Here is a 16,718-nt window from a genome sequence, read left to right as displayed (position 1 = left end):
TGAATGTGCTAGAACTTCTGCTCTTTTTGCTTTTCTGTCTTGTCACAGTTGTGACAAAACTTCTGCATAGTGGGACAAAGTTATTTAGGTTAGACACTAAATTGTAATTTAGGGAAATGAGTGCCCATAGCTAGACCTTGAACTCCTAAGTAAATTCAACCTGATTTTCTAACCTGATGTGTATGCTCACTAAGCATACTGAGAAGTTAGTCAGGTTAGGGTTTTATTATTATTATATGGATTAGGAGTTCTTTCAGGTATGTATTTCTTTAACTCTTCATTCTATGTATAAGATGACAGAAGTAATATAATAGAGTTGGATTTGGATTTGTTTACTTTTGCCTTTGTAAGTGGAAAATTTAGGTCAAGCTCACTCAAGGAACAACCCATCTGACAAGGCTGAAGTAGAGCAGCTTTCAGCTCTTTTGTTTGCTTCTATAAGTTGAATTTCCGTTACCCATTTCCTAGTGTGTTGTACTTAACCACTGTTTTGTTGTATGTTTATAGGAAAAAATTATTTGCAGTTTCTAATGTTGACATTCTTCTGTTCTCTGGATGAATACAAAGTTTGCATTCCAGAGGTGGAAACTGTGCTGTAATATGCTATTTGATGGTTGTGATTCTGATCTGGAAGAGGAGATGTGTGTTCACGTTCCTCCCAAGAAATGTAGGAATCAAGCCCCAGTACTCAGGCTTGCAGATAAATTCCTGAGCTATTGGATAAGGAGATTCTATTTTCTAGTGTTTTTTTTTTTTTTAAGTTTAGTTTCTTGTTTCCTTTGCTTTTATTAAAATAACCTAAAACAAAGGAACACTGACTGTTTTTTTTTTTTCTTTTTAAATTTCAATAAGTAAGATTTTAGAAAGTGTCCAATAATAATTGGGCTTTTTTCTTCTGTTTACAAATTGTGCTAAAAGCCATCTGCTTCTGTAGCTTTAAGATCTTGGTGTCTACCTGAGTAGTGCAAATATAAATCAGCATTTGTTTTTTAGCTGAAATAGAGAATTTGGTGTGGTAAGTTTTGGAGATACCAAAACTTAGACATTTTGGACATCAAAGCCCTGTGTTTGTTTGGATTATAAGTCTCCCAGCTCCCTTTCGCTTTGTTAGTTGTATGGCAGACAAATATCCCCCATCTTCTGTACCACGCTGGTGCAGAAGGGGCCGGTATTTCTGCCGAAGAAGCCTCCACTGCATAATTATCTAAAATAGCCTTGGCAGCCCTTGAGGACCCTAAAATACATTATGAATCCTTGAACGTATGCCTGTTAACACTGATTGTCAGAAGGGAAAAATTGTTTTGATGCTGCTAGAAACATGGCAAAACTGTGTCCATTATTAGACCTTAATATTATTAGCCAATTGCAAAGAGCAGGTAGTGTTTATTCCAGCAGCATGTAAGATTGGGTCCTTAATTACAGAATAGGAGACGACTTTAGGAAAGGGGAAAAAATATGTGTTATTATCAAGTGTAGCTTAGCTCACTTCAAGATTTTCTTGCTCTGCAGTGTGTGGGTGTGAGCATGTATTTCCTGGTGAGGCTTGGCACTCCTCAGGAGCCTTCCTGAGCTGCCAGGGTAGAGTCTGGCTGCTGAAGCAGTACCCTGTCCTCCTGGTGCTGCCTTCTGTACCAGCAGCATAGGCATGGTGATAGCTTCTTAATGTGTCAAGTTATTTAAGAGATGATCCTTTCAGTGTATAAGGTTCAACAATAACCACCTGTCTCTTCCTCTAATGTAAGGAAAAACATTTGTCTTTCATTCTGAATGCATTGGTTCATTCTGAATGCCTTGCTATGGTTCTGAAAGGAAACCAGGGATAATTTTTGTCCTGTGCCAACCTGATTTAATGATGCACTGTGAGTCAGTCTTCCACGTTTTTCCTGCTGATATATGTGTTTCCACCCATTTCCTTGTGGTGGGTGTCATGACTGTGTAGACTGTAAGGCATGTAGCATGGATGCACTGAGCTGTTGGAAAATTTACCATATTTTGGTGAGTTGGTTTTTGTCCAGAACAGAAGGGTGGTGTGTTTCAGCCTGAGACTGCACAGTTACTGTATATCATGGTGGAGAGTGTGACTGGGAATGGAGGAGCAGAGCAGTGGTGCTCTGCTGGCAGTAGCCTGTAGTTACAGTCACAGGGGATATGTAGCTGCACAGAAGGAGTGGTTTGTGGGGCTGCTTTTTCTCTTCCTCTTCTTGCTTTTTGGCTTGTAGCTGCAGGACTATGCAAGTGTAAAAGAAGCATGAGTAGGCTTCCTTCGGTTTAAGGTATCTTTTTTATGTTTGGTTTATGATTCTATAATTCTATGATTCCCCTGCAATACATGAGCAAGTAAGAGGGCTCTCTGCCACTTGAGCAGGTTGGGTTGCGAAACAATTCATGTAGTTTTACAGTATCAATCCAAGAGTTTAACGTAGGAAAAAGTATCAACCACATAAGTACCCTACTATATCACAGTTACAAGATTTGACTCCCAAGAAGATCTAACCTGATACATTAATGCATGGAAAGTTAGTTTAAAAACAGGGCTTACATGGTTTTTCCTGTCCCCAAGACCTCTGTCCTTTCCCTGCCAGTTTGGATACAGCTACAACAGTGAAAATACACATCTGGTTTGTGGCCTCCAGCCAGAGAGCATCTTGCATGTCTGGGCTTTATCTGTGTTAGGTTGTCCTAAATACACTTGCGACATGAAAGGCTGTGTCTGAATTTCATGCAAAAGCATGTTTTTACATTTGTCTTTGTGTTGCTCAGTGTCACAATTAATTTGACTTTGAGGCTCTGAATGAGTAGGTACAAGTTAATTAGATTTTCTTTCTGCTAGGCAGTTGCATGTAATTCTCCCTCAAAAACTTACTCGAGTAGAAGGTGGAAATTGCCAGCTCCACATCTTGTTCACCTTTAGGTCACCAAAGTTATTTCTTTAGCCTTTTATAGTAGGAGCAGTGGAGGGATTTTCAGGAAAAGAAACAGCTGTTCAGTCTCGGAATGCTTCAGAGCCTTTTGCAAAAAGCAAGGATGGTTGCTGTCTTTTGCAGAGAGAGTGTCAGTGTAGGTTTAAATCCATCAGGAGAGGTGTTGTGGGTATTGTCTTGCTAACTAGGGGAAGCGATATTCATTTTAAAGAAGACCCCAAATCAGATTTTTCAGGGCTTCATTTTGTTTGATATTTCAGTAAAGATCAGGCAAGACTCAAGTCTTCTTTGCAGTGGTGAAACCGCTAAAATGGATTTGTGGTTTTGTACTGGTTACTGACTGCAAAGTTCTGGTCACTTTTTAAAACGTGACATCAGTTACCCTCCATGTTGTGTTCTAGGTAAACTCTAGTTTTCTAGTACCATAAATTAGGACCTATTTGTCTGTGCTACTATTTTATCTGCTTAAAATGAGGAATTCTTGTTTCTTGTTAATGTTGTGGCATGGGTGGCTCACCTGATAACTGTTGAAAAAGTATTAAAAGGGAAGTAAAGTTACCATTCATGTGACTTCACCTAACCTAATGCTCCAAACAAGAGTCTAGATCCTTGGGTTAGTAAATACAGTTATAATTATTATTACTTTTCAGTCCTTAGTTCACTAGTATTGATGTTCTGTATCAGAGGCAGGTTTGTAATCAGTTGCATTTGACATGTAACAGAAGAATGAGACAGCTTTTAGAGTTGTAAGCAAGAATAATTTCATTTTGAGGAGGTTATATCACAGGCTGTTTCTGCTTTATGAAGTTGTTAAACTTCAGTAAATTCATCCTCACAGCACCTGTGAGATTAATGAGTTTTATTCTGGTGAAGAAACTAAAACAAAAAATTGGTTTTTAAGCTTATTTTGAAGTGTAAATTTAAGCCAATAAATGCTGTATTTTACTGGTAGTTGAGGGTCTTGTCAAATTTTATGAAGTATTCATGGACATACTCATATTGACCTTTGTGAAAACAGGACCCATTCTAGACTTGCGGAGAAATGAATGAATGTCTTTTATCTTCTCTGATCCCCCCTGTGAGACTGCCCAGCAATCCTGAAATGATTGCCCCAGTCTCTTTAGAGGAAGTTCAGTTAGTCAAACAGCGCTGTAAGTAGTACTAAATGAAGTAATAGATGGTTCCCTGGCAGCGGCTCTGGATTTCACACCTTTGAAGTGTACCTGTATTTGCTCCTTACACTTGGCAAAAGCCTGACTGTGAGCAACTGGAGGCTGGAGAATACAAATTTAGAGAGAGTTCACACTGAGTTCATGTATGGTCTTAATTTTAGAGGCCAGTTTGCATCATCCACATAAGACTAGGCAGAAGTCAGGAAATCTTGGTTCCTTTTCTTTAGTGACTCCTTTTTTCAGGTTTCTTGGTTTTTTTTTTCTTCCCTGTCCCATCCTTCCTGGGGCTTCAGTGCTACCTCTGCTTGTACATATCTCAGCTCTCTTTTGGAATATCCTCTCCTGCTGTGTTACGTCAGCTCTCTCATGTTTTTGAGAGACAAAAGAGGATTTTCTGTGATTTTGGAGGATGAGTGATGACTCTGGTTGAGCTCTGACTGGGGTGAGTTGGAGCAGCAGCATCCATGCTCTGCGGGGTCCTTACCATCGTGTCCTAGGTGGGAGAGCCATCAGCTGGCTGAGACTGAAGTGGAGGAGCAGTGAAGGCTTTAGTCTGGAGGTTTGTCTTCACCCAGAAGTATTTCCTACGTTTGACATAATTTTCTATATTATGAAAAACTATTGTAACTTTAGAACTCTCAAAAAATGATATTCTGGGACTTTGTATCTTGATAACAAACCTCAACAGTTGGCAGCTCTTAAAATTTAGTTTTCGATTGTATTGGGCCTTATGTGGTGTATGTCTTGGTGTGTTACAGAATGAATGAGGATCGTGTCCTAATGTCAGCAGGAATAATTGAATCCCCAGAAATACAACCTGAATACAAATCGCAGCATTGCTGGCTCTCTGGTGGTTTGTCAGGTTTGAAAGCCCTCTGACCTTCTTTGACAGCATTTGTTTGATAACAGCCTCACAGAACCAACACCTTTCTTATTAGTGTGTGACTAATAATTTTTTAAAAGAGCAGAGTTGCTCCACAGGACGTGCTGACACCTGGATGGATGGATGGACACGCTAGTTGTGTGCGTGGGATGATGGAGATGGTTATCAGTGGCAGTATTTCTCTTGGGCTTGGCTTTCATTTTCTGTCTTGGATAAACTGTGAAATTCTAACTGCACAGCAGTAAATAAAATGCTTTTGCATCTGTTTTAACTTGAAATAAATGAGGTATATTATTTGCAAAGTACTCAGCATGCAAGATTGCATCCAGAACTCCCTGGAAATGTGTTCTGCGCACTGCATTGCAGCTTTTCTACTTGCATTGTATTGGTGTTGATGCAGGTTGTCTAATTTACCCCAAATGGGCACGGATTTCTCCTTTGGGAGTTTAGCTTGAAAAAAAAAAAGTAATTTATTGAGCAAGGCCTCCTCAGCTGTTTTACTGTGTTCTTACCACAGCCTTTGCCTGCAAGATCCTGTCCCTTTGACCTTCAAGTCCTGTGTCATTGCTAAAGACTGTGAAATGTCTGAGTGGTCTCCATGGAGTGCCTGCTCGCAGATCTGTGGCTGGGGAGATCTCACCCCCGGCTTTCGGAGCCGGCACCGTGGAGTACGGAGTGTGGCGGTGGGCGCTGGGAAGCAGTGTCTGGAGCTGGAAGAGAGGGAAGCGTGCAGCGTGGGACGGAAAGAGCTACTGCAGCCTTGCCCAAGGTACAGAGAGTGCTTTTAGCCCAGTTTTTGGAAGTAAAGAAGCCCCTTTTTGAAGACTGCCGTGTGCAGAGCAAATGATCCTTGCCCAGTGTTTGTGCATGGTTACATGGTTACATGTCATGCTTTCTCTCTGGGTCTAAAAGATCATTGATTTGGTCATTGTTAACTATGATTAGCGATATTATTTGTTAGTAATATTCTTGTAATTGGTACTATTATCTGTCGGTACTGCTATTATAAGAATTACACATATATAGAAAAAAAATTAAATTATACCCACTAGTTTGTTTTCATATTTTAAAAATGGAGAGCAGATACTCCTGTTCTCTGTAGGGGCTTTTATGCTAGTTGCTGTTGCATTTCCTTAACTGCACAGACTGGGCAGGTGTCCATGGCTATTCCTTCATTGCCTCTGAAATAGTAATTTTTACATAAGATTTGATGATTCCCCTTCATCTCCCCATAAAAAATATCTCAGTCCTCCTTGAGGAAAATGGGAACTGATCAGAGGTAGTAGCTTGGACTTTATTCAGCTTCTGTCTGGATACTTCTTGAAATGGGAACTTCGCAGTCCCTGAGTGTTTGCTTCATTTATGGCAATTTTTGTTCTGGCACAAGGTGAGGGTTTCGCTTTTTTTGGTCTGCAAATACGTGCTGTTATGCTTGGCTAGGCTAGCATAGGAGGTTGCTAATTTACTTTGCAAAGAAAATAAAATATTGCTTAATATTTCATGTGACGTGTTCTGCGATTGACTGTAAAATGCTTCAAGATTGATAAAATTTTATATGCATGCAGACAAATCTCCCTGTCTGTGAATGAGTGCATTTAATGGGAGGAGTATTCAGTGCTCAAGTCATAAGTTCCTGGGGCTTTGCCAGATCCTGTCAAAACCTTTGATAAAGCCGTTGCAAGACATTTCTTAGGAAGGTGTAACCTGTAAAAGTATCTCTATATCATTGGGTTCATTCAAAATCAAATGCTGATCATTTTTATGCACCCTGCTAGCAGAAGAGAGGAACGATAAAAAAATAATAATAAAATCTGTTGCTTGATTGCATCCTACAAAAAGGCTCTTGCAGAGTGATTTTTGTTCCTGCCCAAAAGCACATCAATTTCAAAGACAATAGAGTAACACATTGTCTTGCTGATTTTGTATAGGAGTGTGCATGCAGGTGACACCTGATTGGGGTGTACCGGCTGATAGTTAATCAGAGAGTGAATAGACATGTGTCTATCCCTAGTTTCTCACTTCTACTTTATGACATTGCACTGTATTAAAGTGCAATTGATTCTAGTGGCTTGGTGTGTAGAGCCAGGAGAGCCCAAAAGGTGAGAACCTGCATAACACTGATAATTTTGTGGAGGTGCCACTTTTACTATAGAAAGAAACCTGATGTTCATTTGTTATACCTCTGCTATGCCCAGGTTTTCATGAGCCTATGAACTCTTAAACCTTCCCCATCCTACCATACCTGCACAGTCCTTGAGGCAACACCTCCAGTGAAGTGTCTGTGTGAGGTGAGGTAAACTGTCTAATGAGCTAGACCAGAAGAATTACATTAGACTCACAGATTGATAGAGCCACTTAGATAAAAATAGAAAAAAAATAATAAAAAAAAATAAATCTGGTATTTAATAGTTATTTCTAGGGATGTAGTATCTCAAAAGGCAGGTGGTAGGGTAGGCTATGACTTCCTCACATGATGCACCGTTGAAGAGAATTTTGCAGCAGCACCTGGTTAGTAGACTTTGATTTGGCCATTCAGTACTGCAGAAACAAGCAGGAATGAAAAGCTCTGCTATTGCAGTATGTGCTGTGGGTCTGTCAGGTAAGGTGGTGGGGGCTGTGCCCCCCACAGTAAGGCTGTGGGGTAGAGAATTCTGTATTAATGAACAGAAGTCAAATCATGTTTAAGTATGTTATTTAAGTGTTAGCAGCTGATAATGGCTGTCAGCAGTCCATGTTACAATTTACAGCCTGGTGATTTGGTGTGGGTGTTTGGGAACTGGTGACCAAGATAGTGGTCACCAATAGTACTGATAGTACTTCACATTGGAAACTAGTAGCTTTTAGCCTTAGAAGGATGTAGTGTTAATCCCTGTGAAATAATGTACAAAGTTTTTGATGCTCCTATTCTTGTTATTTCAGCATATTCTCTTTGCAGAGTAATACCTAGGCAGATTATGCTTTTTTTCCCCTTAAATACATGCCACTTAATCTGTAGCTTTGCTGAGGCTTACCAAAGATTTATCTTTTCTTCTTCCCCTTACAAGAAGATGATGAATTTGAGGAGATTCAGAGGCAGAAATAAAAGGCTCTCTCTTTCATATGTTTGGTCTCAACACAAACTGTTCTTTCTTTCTGATTTGTGTTTTCCTAATCAGATTAGTGTTAAAATCTTTAAAGGTGAGAGTCCTGCTCACTTTTCCAGTTCCTGTAAAGCTGCTCTTTCCTGTTTCTAGGTTGACTTTAAGAAAAACAGCCTTTCCTTTAGCTTTATTCTCTTGGCAAGAATTTTTTAAAGCCCCCTCCAGGCACAGCAAAGAAAATGAGAGAGGACATAGCCTAGAAAGAGAGCAGGCCTCTGAGCAGCAGAAGGAAGGGGGTTCTCTAGAGCCTGTGTTTTAATGCAGGGACAGAGAGCAGCCCATTGTGGAATTAAGGTATGTGTTGCAGACTACATTCACCACCACAGAAAAGCAGCAGCTCAAGAGGTAGCACTTAACAGATTTTACTCAGCAGGGGCAGATGTGTGAGGTTATATTCCAGTCTCCTAAAAAGCATCCAGAAGGGGAAAAAATACCTTCAATCTGAAAGCTGCTGTGTTAAGTATTACCTCTATGTCCATGGCAAGGCTGAAAGTTAAAGGTCCCGTCACAGGTATATGGCAATTAGTGTAAATTTCCTGTTAAATGGGAAGAGCTTTTAATTTTATGGCTGAAGTTTACAATAACTTCTTTAATCAATAGTTTAAATGCAAGAAAATAAAACACTTCAACTGCACGTACGACTCCAGAGGTTTGTACTTTGCTTTACTTTTGGTCATTTGTTCTGAAGGGATTAGATTAAGCACTTAAAAAGCTTAAATAAATAGAAAGTGATTCTACTTTCTTTTATTGTGATATAAATTTGGGATAGTTCAATTAAAGTGAATGTGTGTATACAGGTATAAAACTTGTGTAAGCGCTAAGAGCATAAGTCCTGTAGAGTAGAAAGACCAAAAGGTTACTATAAATCGGAAAGATATTTAGTACTTGTTTGTTGCATAACTGTCACTGAGTCATCAGTTTTAAAACAATGTATTATATAATTTTTATCCTTGATGCATAGCTTTCATGTTCACTGGGAATAGATAGATTTTCCAGAATTGTGATTATGTCTTTAAATCCTTCATTTTTTGTTGTGGTTGCTATGTTACAAGACAGAGATTTAGAAAAAAGTCCTTTGCTTTGTTAGAAATTCAAAGCTTTTCAGAAGTTAAATGGTGGAAAATGGGAAAGTTTTAAGACCTGATTATTTCAAAAGGCTTGAGGTTACTGCTGAGATACAGGTGTGATGGTATCACTTTGTAAATGAGTCCCATTATGCATCCCAATTAAAGATAAGGCATTAGTGTGAAGTAGGAAAGCTTTGAAAGAAAATTCAGTGGACTGTGCTAGTAGGCTGCTGGAGGTATGCTTTGGGAATGGTAGTCACCAGTCATGGGCTGCAGCAATGACCTCCATTCAGCTGAGCAGCTTTATTGTCCTCCCCTCAGACTAGGAACCATCTGTGGTGTAGCTTTGGCTCTCCAGCTCCATGCCAGACACTTCTGGGGCTGCAGTTGGGTGTTACACTGCAAGAGCACGCTTAGCCTTGATGGTAACAGAAACCTCTGGGACCTGCTCTTCTGCTTCCTGAGTTGACTTTCTAGCAGAGAAATTGAGAGCACTGCTTATGATGTGAAAAGCTATTCAGCTGTACCAGCCAAGTTCCCTCCTGGACACCTCAAGCACACACATTGTTCTTAAACTAGCAGTTTTTGCTTGCCCATTTTCTTAAGCAGACTGATACAACTGTCTGTGGATTGTGGAGTCCCCATCTGAGTTGTTATTTAGCTAACCCTCTAACCATCAGCAATGGGATCTGTTAATCTTTGAAGTAGCTGGACCTTCTGCAACTCAAATAGTAGTGTCAAAAACTGGAACAAGCCTATTGACAAGCCAAAGGAAAAGGCTGAGATTTTTTCAGCTGGTAAGAGATCTCTAGATAAATATGGACTGCAATTATACTGAGTTTGTATCAGTCTAACTAGATATTGGTGAAAGTTAAAATGAGATGTTAGACCTGTTGACATTTGAAATTATTGTCACTGATGGGTTTTGGAATAGTGATAGCAAGAGTACGTTGGAACTGACCAGCTTTGGTCCAAATGTGTAATATCCCTTCCACTTACTGAGCTATTACACTCTTAAGCCTCTGGGGCTGGTGAATGGAGTGGCTGGGTGGCATTGGCCCCTTAGCTTAATGCTGGTACAGTGCATTTCTGGTATAGCCTGCTCTAACGGTAGAATTTCCATAGTGGCATTGGTGGCTTTGGTCATCTTTGTTCAACTGGAGAAGTTACAGTCATGTAGTAAACCCACTATGGATGTTGCTAATCATTTGCAGATACTGACTTGAGGTTGCCAAAGTTACAAAAAGGCCCAAGTATTTGCACACCAGTCATCTCAGTTTTTTACTAATGGCTATTAACAAGCTTCTGATTAAATAGAAATAGAGATTATGTAGTCAGTTTCTTTTCATTAAGTAATGTTTATGCTCATTGTCTTTAGTGTAGTGTGTAGATGGACAAACTAATACCACATATCCATGCTGCTTAAAACCCTGTAAGGAGTCTTTCACAGAGCTATCCAAGGTCACTTAATCCATCTGAAAAGGTCTTGCATTAGGTCTCCCACTCACAGGGATAGTGCTGCCTTAGATATGTTTCTGTTGTGGTAGGCTTGTTAATGGTCACGAAAATGTGTACCTTCTAAACAACTAATGCTTGGGGATCAGGATTTGGTACAGGAAAACTGCACAGCCAAGGGTATGTCCAGCTGGGAAAAAGCAAGATGGGCTAATGGGGCTTAGGCTTTAAGCTGCTCACAGCAGAGCAGGCACTGGCTGGAGCATGCAGTAGCTCTTCATTAAAGACTGCTCTGTGGTTTAGCACAGTGGCACAATATCCAGCTACTCCATGAAATATCTGAAGGTTTGGTTTTTGTTTTGTTTTTTTAAGATTTAAGGGCTGATGAAGTTTAATTATCTCTGAGTTAAGATTTAGTTATTTTGCATTATTTTAATCACTGATGGCCTATTTTTCATAGGTGTTAACTCTCACAGTTCACACTCAATGTGAGAAGCAGGTGCTCACATCTCTAAAGGAACCCGGAGTTCACAGCAGACTACCTAAGCCAGCTATTGATAGTCAGTTTTAAGAAATACTTCCCTAAAACAGCTATTTCTGTGGCTGTGGAAAGATGCGCTTGTTCTGTATTTAAGCTTTTAGTCTGAAATTGTAGACTTGAAGAGCACAATGTCCTGAAGTGGTGTGGAGGATTCCTCTTCAGGATGAAGAGCGCTCTTCATCACCTTTATAATGAGGAAGGTTGCATTTAACACTGCAGGCCCAAGAAATGCAACTAGGAATTCCCAGAAGGAACTACTAGAAGAAAAAAAAATCATGGCTGTGCTTTATATGTTGTGGGAGTGCAAGTATTTCATGCCTGTCATATGAGAAGTGTATTCTTTATTGTTTTTTCTGTTGATAATAAACTCCGTGAGGGTATCCAAATTTGCACGATAATGTATATTATTTAAGAGAGCATGACAGCTCTGAAAAGTACCTGTAAATTAAAAGTAATTGGTAGTATTCACAGACGTTTTCCATGGGTATGTTGCAAAATCTGTAAGTACTCTGTAGCTAGAGATCATTCTTATACCCATATTTACAACGTAAGTTAAGAGAACATTGATGTTTGCTCAGGCAAACTAATATATTTATTTTTTTATATAATTTTAAGATGCATGTTTTCTTGCAAAGCTGTAGTCAAGAGCAGATACTTGCTATGAAGCATACGCAGAATTATGATGTGGAAGGCTTTTTCTGCAGAGGCACCTTATTGTGCTTGAGTTTACAGTGATCAGTTGGCAGGTTAACAAACATACACTGTTTTAACAACTGTGGATCTGCTGTAAGAGGAGAGAGCATTTGTCTTGAGGATAAAAGAAGTAAATTATTTTTCATAGCTTACATTACACAACACCCAAAGATTGTATGGAAAAAAGTAAACTATGAAATTTAGAGGAGCAAAGGAATAAAACAGCCAAAATGTGAACAGATTGGTTATAAAAACAATATTACCTAAGATTTGCATTCAGGAAGCTAAGAAAGTCTTCAAGCTCTTTTTTACTCCCCTGATACTGTGACCTGTGAATCAAAATGAATTATGCCTGTTAAAAAGCTGTTGTATTAGAAATATGCTGTATGTTTGCAGACATGTTGCGGAAATAACTTATGCTTTCCACTGATACACAATGCTGTTTTCCCTGTAATTTTAATAAGTTCTTCCTGGAGTTTATACTGGGTACACACCAGTGATGATTGTACAACATTCACAATTCATTGCCCAAGAATTTTATCCTTTCTTGAAAACCGTTAATACTCTTTAGGTGTGAATGGAATACAGAATGATAGTATTTTTATCTGGAGCTTGCTGAGGATCACAGCTTCTGGAAACTGAAATGAGAACTGAGTTACTTTAGCTAGTCTCTTGAAGAAACTGGTAGTACCCTAGGCGTTTATAAAGCTGTCACCTACAGAAAAGCCACCTGGTGCTTCGAGCTCCATTAATGTATGTGGGGTTTTAGCTATTAAGTGCATTTCAGAGTGAGACATTCAGCTCCTGGCAGAGGGGGGTGGTTTAGTGGTTTGAACCGCATGTTTGAAAACTAGTTTTTGCACTTAATCAACCCTCTTAATCTTTGTTTCTTCTTTCACCCTGCTCAAAGTGTTGTCAGAATGATTTAGTGTTTCAGAATGCTTTGGAGATCTGAAAAGTTTTACACAAGCAGTTCAGACAAATAGCAAATACTTAACCTTTGTAAATTTAACATTCCAAGTGTTTCAAAACACTCCATTTTGGACAGGGAAGCACTGATATAAAGATTAAATCAATTGTAGTTTGTCATCTAATAAAATACCACTCCCTCACCCATAGCTTTTCAAAAACTCTCGTTTCACCTGCTCTCTTTAATTTCCTAAGATTTGCATGGAGGACTTCGGAATGGAAAGCTTGCCAAGTGTCTCTCCTCCTTGACCAGCAGGACCCTCGCCACCACAAGCATGTAGGCCTTTGTGGAGGTGGCATACAAACCCGGGAAGTCTACTGCGTCCAAATCACCATGGAACTTGGGATGCACCGACTGAAGGAAGGTACATACATGTAGTAATTCTGAAATGTCTGGCCCAAGTAGATTTGAGTAAGGTAAATAGGGCAAAGAAAACAAGTAGATAACCTGCAGTCATTAGTAGGTTTCAGCTGGCTGATGCTAAGCGTTGTATCCATGCTTACATTGTGAAGTGTTACTGACCATCAGAGGGAGCAGCAGCATGTGTTCCTCAGTCCCGAGAAACTGCCAGGAGCTACAGCCTTCTGGGGTGAATTGCTGCCAGTTCTGTAGGTTACTTGTGAGGGAGGGTTTAAAAGAATGAAAAAGCTAAATTTTCCTTCAAGTTGAGTTTCCTTCCTCTCTCATATATCAGGTAGCCCAGCCCCTTAATAGCTGAATACATTCATCTGTGGTTTTAGTCCTGGTTTAGAGTATAAAAATATGTGTCACTGCATTCCGGATATGGCTTTAGCCTCTGCTTCAAACTGATACACAATCTTTCTTGTGATCTGAAGGGGAAAGCAAAAATAATATTGTCACAACTTCTGAGCAGACAGATGGTTTTTGGACTCTGGAAGTGAGTTATATTTCTTTTAGAAGAATAATGAGTAGATACAGATGCATGATGAATAATTCATCTTAGACTGTTTTATTTACTCTATGTGGTGCTCTTGCAGAATATGTTTTTGAGCAGAGATGTAAGATAATAAGAACACAATATCATATCTTAGATTTATTTACTTACAAAGGCAAAAGCAAATGTTTCCTGGACACCCAGTGTGTACTAGCATCCCCCACAGACTCTGAGATTATAGAAAGACAGAGCTGTTTTAATCTCTACTCAATCCATGCATAGTTGCTGCTTCACCTCTCCCAAACATCTGGCACTACCTTGCTCTGCCAATACAAACTCCATTGTTGTTCTGCACAAGTGTGTGATGTACATGACTTTCAAAGTAGGAAAAATGCTATTGATGAGAAGTGTGTAACATTTCTTGACTGTCTTCATCCTTCTAACCACTTCTGTGTTCATGCAGCCACTGTACAGCAAGTGGGTATGAAGCAAACTTCAACTGACTTGGTTCACATTTCTTTATTCTTTTTCAGTATTGTGAATTGCTCAAGAAGATTAGAGGAGTGCATCTTGAAACCCTTGCAGCAACATAATTTGTAACAGAATTGGTGCTCTATATCCAGTGTGTGATCACTTGCAGGGTTTTTCCTTATTTAAAATTCAGTTCAATGTAACGATTGCAAACCATCCCCTCAATGAAAACACTGGGATAACTCTTCCTTGTTTTTACAGTTCTAACCCTTTCTTTTTAAAAAAATAATTTCATAAAAGCATCTGAAAAAAACAAAAATAAGCATGCAATTGTACAAGGTAAACATTACTACTGCCATTTCAAGACAGTAGTGCAGATTTGCAGTAGTCCTTACAAAGTGAGAACAGTATTTACTGCCAACATAGTTGCATGCAAATAGAAAGAGGGCCTTCCCAGTTATCCATTCCTATCCAGTAATACTCAGTGTGTCTCACGTGCTAGCTCATTTATTTTTGTTCTTTGAATAAATAAGGAATGACATCTTTTCAGGCCTATTTTTCTGGCAATTTGAACTGATAGAATACTTCTATTCATCACTAATACTATCTGTTCATCATCTTATATTTTATTGTACCATTTTTCAGTGATGGGGGAAGATGAGGACGTGAATCCTATGTCTAAGCCAATTTAGAGTCTAATTGCTACCATCAAAAGTATAGTAATTTTTCTTTCTTCACCTCTTGAGTGTCCTTAAAGGGATCATTCAGGAATCAAACAAGCGAGTCTAATAGGTTATTACAGTCCATCACAGTTGTTATTCTTTTGATTACTTCCAATGAGAATTTGGACCTAGGCCCAATAATATATGTGAAAGAAAATGTGTCCTGTAGTCTCTCCAGCAGCATTCTAGGATAAAGTATGTTGACTCCTAGTTGGAGACAGGTACCATCTGTGATTTATTTATACATATTGCTCAAAGCTCCTTTATCCCCCAAGGATATCTCTCCCAGTTTTCATTTGCTTAGTCTTCCCATCTACTTTCTCTTTTATTAAAATGTGTATATTTAGAAAGGGAGACCCTGTTTTTGTGTGTCCCTATATATAGGAGGTTAAGTCTACTGAAAACTTTCTGTATTTTGTTATAAAATTCCAACTTGAAGATATTGGAAATGGAAAACTTTTATTCAGGTACTACTTTCAGAAATGCATTGGTAAGATTTTTTATCTTTCTCTCCCAAGAGGTGACCTAACTAAGAAATACCTGTCTTGATCCAAGTGAAGTTATTGTTTTAGGCCTTGGAGAGGAAGTCCATATTTTTAACATGGGTGATAAGTATTTGGGGGCAGAAGGTCTTCCAGCGTTTGAAGTCCTTTGTAATGTTCTTGCATTCTGGGAAACTTAGCTCTAGACAAAGCTGGCAGGGACACTTGGTAAATGTGTAAAGTGTGTCATTCAGGTACCTGTAGGTAAGCCAATGTATAGGCACTTAAGAGACTGTGCTATTTTTAATGTTGGCTATTCAGCTGAAGGAATCTACATCTCTACTCAGTTGTGAGGCTTTTGTTAATTTAGACTGAAGTTTATCATAATTGGCTTTAAGCAGATCCTTGTGTTTTTAAAGAATCTAATTGAATTTTAACATATTAAAATTTATAATGCTTAATTTTCACAAAAAGATGGTAATCTAATACTTAAAGTTTATGATTATTCTTTTGATATCCAGAGCTGGAAGCAGCAAAGCTAAATGTTTGGAATGATGCTGCACTTAAGGAGGAGACAAATTTTCCACAAAAAGTAGCATAAAAAATGCAAGTGAGCTACCTATGTACGGCTCCAGTCTGCCCTTTCTGTCATTCATCTCTGCATACTCCCTGATCATTGGGCCTGAACGTTCTGTGTCTGGAGCAAACTGTAGGCATAGTGGTGGATACCCTTCTTCGTACCTTTTTTTAAATGTAAATATCTTTAGTGTTATGGAAGGTCTTTTCAATAAAGCAGAAATGCAGATCCTCAACTTGTTTTCAAAGCCAGGCACTGCTAAGTGAACACATGTTTTATTCTCTTTTCTGAATTGATATAACATTTTTGTGACTGTTGATTTTATAAAATGTTATCTGGAATGTGTTCTCCTATGGTAAATTTATCCACAATAAATTTGAATTAATCTGGGCAAGCATCACTTACTAACAATCCCCGGTGTACCAACAAAAAAGACATTTGGTAAAAGTATGGAAGGGTATTATGCAACGATCACTTTATGAAATTTCTCTCCTTGTTTGGCAATACAACTCTCCTCTCAATCACATGAAGTCCAATAATATGAGAATCAAAATTCCTCTTAGAGCCTGGGAATGGTGTCTGTATTTATATTCAAGCAATTAATGAACATATGAGGTACCTACATTTACTCTTCTGCCTCAGGATTTTTTTACTTCCTTTCTTGAAGGCCAGGGAGTATCCTTTTGCTTTCTAATTAAATTTTGCTTTTTGGATTTATCCAGAGACTAT

The 16,718-nt window shown here is 38.9% G+C and overlaps 1 protein-coding gene across 1 annotated transcript in view; it reads left to right on the top strand.

The window, feature by feature from the left end:
- THSD7B (thrombospondin type 1 domain containing 7B) overlaps positions 1–16,718 on the top strand; it is a 280,685-nt gene that overhangs the window by 63,385 nt on the left and 200,582 nt on the right. Inside the window, exons 3-4 of the mRNA XM_005153757.4 lie at positions 5,494–5,745; positions 13,037–13,206. Coding sequence (XP_005153814.2) covers positions 5,494–5,745; positions 13,037–13,206 — 422 coding nt within the window. The remainder of the gene's footprint in view (positions 1–5,493; positions 5,746–13,036; positions 13,207–16,718) is intronic.

Source organism: Melopsittacus undulatus, chromosome 4 (assembly GCF_012275295.1).
Source record: "Melopsittacus undulatus isolate bMelUnd1 chromosome 4, bMelUnd1.mat.Z, whole genome shotgun sequence".
Classification (NCBI taxonomy): Eukaryota; Metazoa; Chordata; class Aves; order Psittaciformes; family Psittaculidae; genus Melopsittacus; species Melopsittacus undulatus.
This window is presented reverse-complemented; position numbering and strand designations above follow the sequence as displayed.